At 45.0% G+C, this 8,514-nt stretch overlaps 1 protein-coding gene across 1 annotated transcript; it reads right to left on the reverse strand.

Annotated features, from left to right (window-relative positions):
* Positions 1-2,074: 2,074 nt before the first annotated feature.
* Pfn2 (profilin 2) lies at positions 2,075-7,918 on the reverse strand. Its single transcript, NM_030873.2, is given in 3 exon segments — positions 2,075-3,704; positions 5,500-5,692; positions 7,648-7,918. Coding segments are annotated over 3 exon segments (423 nt in total). The 5' UTR covers positions 7,780-7,918; the 3' UTR covers positions 2,075-3,606.
* Positions 7,919-8,514: the final 596 nt, after the last annotated feature.

Consider the following 8,514-nt stretch of genomic DNA (forward strand, 5'->3'; position numbering starts at 1 on the left):
CTGCACACATAATGCAATCCTTCTGCCTTTGTTAACTGACAACATGAAGTGTCACAGTTAGCCTAAGTTCACATATTGAGGAACAGCTTAAATATTCAAGCCCTTAGAATTTTAAATTAGGTTTTGGGGCTGGAGAGATGGCTCAGCAGAGCACTGACTGCTCTTTCAGAGGTCCTGAGTTCAAGTCCCATCAACCACATGGATGCTCACAACCATCAGCAATGTGATCCAATGTCTTCTTCTGGGCTGGCTGGGAGGAAAAGGGTCCCAAGAGCAGGCTAGAGTCAGAGACAGTCCCTTCTTCCACTGAATATCCATAAGAACATCCACCTCTACAAACCGTAAAATACAGAGGACCTAGTTCAGACCCATACAGGGTCTGACTGTTGTTCACACTCTGTAAGCCCCTATGAGCTCTGCTTAGTTGGTTTTGTGGGCTGTGTTCTAGTGGTGTCCTAGACCCCTCTGGCTCCTATAGCCCCACATCCTCCTCCTGTAGGCTTCCCCTGGTTCTGCCTAGTTTTTGGCTATGGATCTCTGCAAAATATATTTATATATAATTACACACATAAACACACACACGATGTAGCATGTCCATCTTGCTACATTGTCCAGACCTTGTCATTCTTTTATAACTATTCTGTTTAGGGGACATACTCAACCTGATGTGTTGACGTTTGATTATTGTTCAGTGTGATGGGCGTTTTGATATACAAATTCATATAGCTCCATTTGCTTATGCTAAATTCTCAGAACTAAGTACATAATAGGCGGCACACACACACACCACCACCCCACATACATTTCCCTAAGTAAATTTATTTTGAAATTGTGAGCAGGAACCAGTGACAACCTTCTACTATTTCATTGTGATAATCATCCTCTATCACATGTTCAACATATATTGCAATTTCCAGGTATTCGTTAAGGGATTTGTTTTACAATTCATGTGGGAATAATTACTCAAAAACCTCAAACCATCACCTTATCACTAAATTTTCATTTATCCAGCTTTATTCTTGACAAGGATAACAGGCTTTAATTGTTTTGTAAAGTCAAGGGTATCTTAACACATGAAAGTAGACCCAGATTTCTATCTTCTAAATATTTTACATCTTATATGTAAATTTAACTCATAATTACTGCCTAACACCTTGAAAAATTTGTTATGTGCAGTATATTTTAAGTACAGAGAAGATTAATTCCTGTTCCCTAACCCAATCCTTTTCAAGGGTAGTGGTAGTATGCAGGTCAACTGATATGAACTACACTGGTTATTTCTAAACAGTCATGTCCTGGTCTATGGATTCTCCACCTCTAAGGCAGTAGTACCCTGGAGTTCATGGTCACTGTTACCAGCTCCCACCTTCACTTAGAATAACCTGAGTACCTACTGCTATGTTTCTGCTTGATAATTTGGAATAATGGTTTGTCTCATAGTCTTGAACCTAAATTATTTATGTAAGAGACTCTAGCATCTAAACATTTAGCTGTGGTCAACACATTACTCTGAAAACCAGAAAATGTAGAAGTATGAGATTTTCCTGAATGCTGACTGAGGAATGGCTCTGGCCTTTTACGAGGCTCACTGGCTGACATCAGGCTGCCAGCATGACTGCAATCTACAGTCACTGACCCTTCAGTCCAGAAGAACCCTCCATAATGGAGTGCACAGAATCTCTTCTTGCTACTGGAGCCTCTTAGTGCTTATAGATATAAGAGTAGATATAGAGTTTGCATCAAGAGGCCAATATGACATGTATGCCCTAGCAGGTTAGCTGTCTTCACGTTAAGTCAGGATGATCATAGAATGAAGGCACAAAAGCCACATCTAGTAGACCAAAGCTTAGTGAAAAGAAATTTGTAGGTGCTTTTACATGCTTGCAGGTAAGCCGGCCTTTTCCTCACAGTCCCTTGTCAGCTACAGCTGCCTACAAAGGCTTAGGCAGGAGTATTTTGAGTTTAAGGCCAACAAGGACTACACAGCAAATACCTCCCGCCCCACCCTCCAAATCAACAATAACAACATAACCAAAAATGTATAATTCATAATAAAAACAGGAGTCCAATAGAGTATTTGGTTGGAATAAATTTATTTCATCTGTCTGTAAACAAGGTGTTTAATAGTTATGGCATTTTTTTAAATGCATATTAAATCAGATGAGTTAGACTGTATCCCAGATGTAACAAAGTGCAGGGAAAGAAATGGACAAATCAGCAACAAGATTTGTTTTTAAATCTGTACATTATCCACAATGCCCAAACAATAGAAGCAAATACTAGAATGTCCCTAAAGTAGTGCCATTCGAAAGAAATTCCATCTCACAATAGCAACAGTTCATTTTAACAATAGTATGGCACAGGATACATATGAAAAAAATACATCACAAGACAGCCAAGTCCACAATAATGCAACTTCATATAAAAACCTAAGCTGCAAATAAAAATTGGTCCTATGAAAAATAAACTGGACACACTCCAGATGGTTATGTTGGGTTACCTAATATCCATAATGGCAGCCTTTTACAATTTTACTCAAGAGTACAGCTGGTGTGCAAAGAAAAGACAAGAAGTCTGAGCTACTGCAATGATCGAATGTCCCTGGGAATTTGATCGGTATGGTTACTGTAGTAAGGTCATGGGAGGAAGTGCCTTTCTCTCCACAGCTGCACTCATCACGTGCTATTGACACTACAAACAGTGTGTCCCAAGTGCAATCACTGTATCAAAGTAAATCACTGCGACTCTCACAGCTCAGCGAGGAGGTATTGATTAGGTTAAATAAACCAGGCACTACACAAAGAGAATGGAAGCAAACCAAACGCCTCATGTTCGAAGGGAGGGGATGAGAAAGGTGTGAAGTACAGATGCATGCACTTTTTCCTCCCAACCATGCGCTACAAAAGGAAGACTAAATGAGCTAAGTAAATGCTCAAAGTGCTGAGAAAACACTGATCAAATTAGAGATTGTACACCGGCACCTTGCTTAATATTAACTTATTTTAGTAATCAGTATTCCACTAATTGCTAAGACGAAGTGATGCCCGACTTGGCATGCCCCCTTCCCCCAATCTCAAGATATCATGCAAATCATTATTGTGCTGCGATCACGATGCCAGATAAGGGTTGGGCACACAGTGGCTAACATACAAATGACCCTTGGGAATCATGACAGTAGAAAATAAGGAAGGAAAAACTAGCTACCATCTACAATCTGGTAGCATTATGACCATAATTAGGGTGGTGATGAAGACAGTTGATAGGTAGGTAGATGGGAGAGGCTGCTTATACATCAGACCTCTTCAGGTATAAAGCGAGTTCATATGTTTTCTTGTTAATTGTGCCTGTGTGGACACCTTCCTTTCCCATAACTATAACCAATGCTGGAGTACACAAGGAAACAAAACAAAAATGAACAGAATTATTTAAGGGGAAGGGGAAGAAAGACAGACACCTTTCCCCACCAACAGAGGGATACAAAGGAGACACAGGTTCATATCCCATCACCCTGCATTGCTAATAAAATTTCCAGAATTAAGACTTAAGCTTACAGCTAGGAAAATTTAAGAGCAATTTTCCCCTAATACTTAACAGTCTGCCTAGCAGCTAGAACCCAGAGTCTCTCAAGTATTTTGCCATTGAGTATGCCTTCTTATTCAATCCGCCTCCATGGACCCCTTCTTTTCCCATTACAAAGACCAAGACTGAAAGAAAAAGGAGAAAAGTGTTTCAAAAGAAGTGTTAATCAAGAAATCACATAAGTTTAAGCAGATAAATTAATAAGTTAACATTAAGTTAGTTTTCCATAACTGTTTAACACTCAAAACCATTATGTCTCCAGAATGGAGATCCTTCAGGCTAGTAAACCAGCACACTGTGAGATGTATGCAGGGAAGCCCACTGTACAGCAGCTGAGTCCCATAAAGGCTCTGCGTGAGAGCGAGAAGGAAGGCGATCATTTACCTTGCGTCACAGGGAGAAATATTCTGGCTGACACCACACTATTTGTCTCTCAAAATATACTTTAACAACTTGATATTTTTCATTTATAAATTCTCCTCAAATGCAGCATGCATGATAAATACAAGCTATTGTCTCACATGTGTTACTGTAAATAAGTTAACATGTCTATTACTTCCAGAGGAAAATGAAAACCAAATTTAGACAGAAATGATACTGTCAGTCAAAAAACTCTGCATCAGTGGTATTTGTCTTATATTGATACTTCCCTTTGCTAATTGTTTCCAGTCTAAAAATCATCAAACTTGTTTACTACTTCTAGCACCGAATTTGTATTGTACTGAACTCAACTTTATGTACAGCTGTGTGCCAAATATACTCACTGCCACTAGATGTCAGCAGTGTTTTATGGTAAAAAAAAGTTTCATTTCATTTGGCTTCAAGTGTTGATTTTTTTAAATGCATATGTGTGTTTGTCATACATACGTATATACTACATGTGTCTCGTGTCCTTGGAGGTCAGAAGAGGGCATCAGAGCCCTGGACTGTAGCTACACAATTGTGAGCTGCTGTGTGGGTGCTGGGAAGAGAACTCAGTCATGGCTGTTATGCACTAAGCAATCTCTCCAGCCCTTCAGCTGATGCATTTATTTTCCCAAGCTTAGCATCTTATATATCTGGACACAGCTAAAACTTAAGATTTGTATGTTTTAAAGTTATCTTGTTTTATGTGATTTGTTTATGAAACAAATCACACCTCAGACACCCACAGCATTAAATTATAACTCACTAGGCTCACACTGCAGAACTGTTGTGTGCTAACTTTGCCAAATGATGCAGTTATACAAGTTAATGCATAAATGTATTTGTCAGTGAGATGCCAGTGTAAATTTCAATCTCAAAGGTTCTCTATGAAATATTAAATTTTTTACGCCATATTGAGATCAGAATTTTTATTACCAAGTCTAGAAACTGGTACCAGAGTTTGTGGGCCAAGTATATAAACTGCATGTAGTTTCCTACTTTTCAAATTAAAATCTCATTCTTTGGAAGTATTTTAATAAATGGGACATGTACTCTAAAACTCTAGATTATTTCTCTCTTCTTCCGAAATGTTCCTGGCAGAAAAATAAAACAATGTGATTGTTTCCTTTTTATGATGAGCAGGGAACGGATTTCAAATCTAAGGAAACATTAAAGGAGAGCTCTACAAGACTAATTAGACACAAAAATAACTAAGTGACCAGAACAGTTTAACAACCACATATACCCCAGCATCCTAACATGACGGCTTAAGAGGCAACTTTCCATTGTTAAGATTACTAAAGCTGTGGCAGTTTACAGCAGTCAGGGGGAGGAGTGAGGCGCGTACGCACCACTCTGAAACAGACGAGATGGTAGCAGTGCCAGCCTTCAGTGCTGAGCAGCTCACAAACCCCCTTAAGAGTCTCTAGGAACGAATCTTTACTTAAACCATTAAAGAAACCCAAGTTCTAACGTGGCATGCAACTTTCAGGCACAAAAAACCAGCTTGCTTACCTCTCCCAGCTCTGCCAACAGCAACGTTGTATGTTGGCTCCCCACCTTGACTCTTTGTCCGGATGTCCATTGTGCAGTCCGAGTCAACGTATAGGCTATCTCTGATCACAGAGCACTTCTTTCCTCCAAGAGTCAAACCATTGGTAAAGAAACCTTCCCGGTCTTTTCCTATAATCACATCTATTTCTGCTGGCTGGCCACCCAAAACAAAGAAGAAAAAAATTACAGTTAATCAGAATTTGATACAACAAACTGTGTGCTGATGTAAATATCTTGATTGTTCTTGTTTTTATCATTACACGGTTACATGATTTACACATTAGTTTGCTTTTGCAGTGAGGTCTGCTAACTAAAAGCCAGAGTATAGCAACGGTACAAAGAGTCTCCCTAAACAGTTGGCAGTTGACACCGGCTACAAACTGAAATTGAGTTATTTATAAACTATATCAAGTCAGGTGCTACTTGAAGGTGCTTATGTAATTGTAAAGATTCAGCTATAAGCTCTTACAAAAGCTTGTCTGTCACATTCAGCCACATTAGTCATGTTGCATCAAAGTTAAAGTTGAGTGAAAGTCTACCCAGATAAACCTGCTCACTTCTCTGTTTCGAGCAGATTGAAATATCCCTGGCAGTGTGAGCCTCAAACACCACCTCCATCACTGTGGGGCATTTCCAAGTTCGTTTTTCCCTCCTATTTTTCTAGCCACTTTTTTCTCTCCAACTTGCCTTGCCCTTCCATTCAATAATCAGCTTTTCCTTCTGGACAAATGCAGTGTGGAGTCTGTCTACAGCACTGCAGTAACCAATAGTAAAATCAGAGAGAAAATGGAGGGGCATTGGTAAGGAAAGTGAGTTAGCCGGCAGAATAGAAAAGAGAATACGTTCATTCTAACATTCCATGAATAAGAAGGAAGGCGTCGCCCCCATCAGAACTGCAGAGTCATAGCAGGCCCCAGCCATTTCCAAGCATACTCCCGCAATCTTCTTAAGCCAGACAGCGGGAACTCACACACAAAGGCAAGACTGCAGAAAAAAAAAGTTAAATCACCAAATGTCAATTCGCTGTAGGAATTGTGATCTCTCACATGGGGACAGGAGATCTTAAAGCACTCCTATCATGGACTGAATCCACACTGATATATTAAACCATGTTAAGTAGTAAAATGCTGAGCACCTGTGATATGGGACTTGATTTTTCCTAGGTGATGGGAAGGGAGTGGGAGTGTGGAACTAAGAAATTAAGGGAATGGTCTTGTACTTGATACTGGTGCCAAAATTTTAAAGAAGAGCATTGCATAGAAACGAGCATAACAATAAGCAGTGCTGGAGGCTGATTGACGAATATACTCCAAACGTGTGGCAACCGAGTCAAATGCCATCAAGTCACATGAAGATGAGACAACGTGAAGCAGATATCGGTATTAGTTCTTTTACTACCATCACTAAAGAGGGAGTGACTTGAGAAGTGTCACCCCCCCCAGCGACTCCCCAGATTTTTTTTTTAAATCACCCTTAAACCATCCCCTTTTTAGAGCTATGTTGCGTAACTGGGGATAACAGTATATCGATGAATCTCTATAGGTGGAGAAGAGAAATCAATGGCAGTTCGCCATCTTGGAGGAAAAAAAAAACTATAGAGCCACAGCTGAAGTAGATTCACGATTCCACCTACGTGGTCCGCGTACCTTTCTCTCCAGCCTAGGAGGCCTGGACACCCGCAAGCCTACGCAAAGTCACTCCATTAATTCCCGGGACCCGGCCACCGCCGCCACCCACATCCCGCGCACACTGCCGAGCCAGGGCCAGCCTGCTGCCTAGGACCTCCCGCCCACACCCGGGGACCTGCACTGCAGCCCGCCGGGCTCCCCGAACGCTGAGGGGCCTCCCGGGGTGACGTCCCCTCCTCCACCCTGGCAGCCGCAAGCCGGGGCGCCGCCGGGGCGAAGAGTCCGGCCGCCCCGCCCCCGCGCGGCCTCGGGCAGCATCCCCAGGCTCAGCGGCTGGCACGGGGGCCCCCCCGGCTGCATGCCCTTCCTCAGCCGGCGGTACCCTATCCTTCAGCCCCGGCCTCATCCCCTTCCTCGCGGGCGGGCGTCCCCTTCCTCAGGCCCGCCGCACACCTGCCGGCTCGGCGCCCCCGGGCCTCACCGTGATGCTCTGGAAGACGCCCCCGGCCGTGGCTGCCCAGACGTATTTGGCGTCGCAGTAGCCGACAATGGCGGCCTCCTGGCAGCAGCCATCGCACATCAGGTTATCCACGTAGCTCTGCCAACCGGCCATCTTCGAGCCCTTCGCACTGCAGCGGGGACGGCAGGAGCAGAGGCGCAGCAGCAGCGGCGGCGGCGGCGGCGGCGGCGGCGGTGGAGGCGGGGCGGGGGCGGGGAGGAGGCGGCTCTGCGCAGGCACCGACCGCCCCTCTCCGGGGAACTGCGGCGGGCGGGGACAGGACCCGCAGCGGGGAGCGCCGGGCGGCCGCGGCCGCGGGGCTCAGGGGCCAGCGGCTGAGCGACGCTTGCAGCGGGGCTGGCGACGGCCGACTCACACCGCAGCTCCCTCGGCTCTCCGCGGCCAGCGGGACGTGTACGCGCGTGCGTGCGATCCTTCCGCAGCGCAGCCGGCGAGGGTCCCGGGGAGGGCGGGAGAGCTGAGGCGGGGGCGCGGAGGGATACCGCCGGGGACAATCACGGCCCACACGTGCGGCAGGCGAGCGGGAGCAGGGCTGGGGCGCGGCGGCGGAGGCTTCACCGCAGGCTATGAGGCGAGGCAGCTTGAGTGGGCGCCGTAGGGTGCCAGAGCTCTGGGTGCACGGCGGCCGCGGTGCTCACTCCTCAAGTGCCAGCCCTGGACGCGGTATTTATTGACAGCACCGGTGTCGGGTGGCAGGGTTGCCCTGGTGACGGGATGCAGACGAGGGTTTACTCTTTGTAGTGGGAGCGGCCAGTGCGGGTTGCCCACACTTGGGGAGGTGTCTCTTGAAAGACCTTGGCCAGCTGCGCCTCGCACGCTCCTGAAATC

Source organism: Rattus norvegicus, chromosome 2, assembly GCF_021556685.1.
Source record: "Rattus norvegicus strain SHRSP/BbbUtx chromosome 2, alternate assembly SHRSP_T2T, whole genome shotgun sequence".
NCBI lineage: Eukaryota > Metazoa > Chordata > Mammalia > Rodentia > Muridae > Rattus > Rattus norvegicus.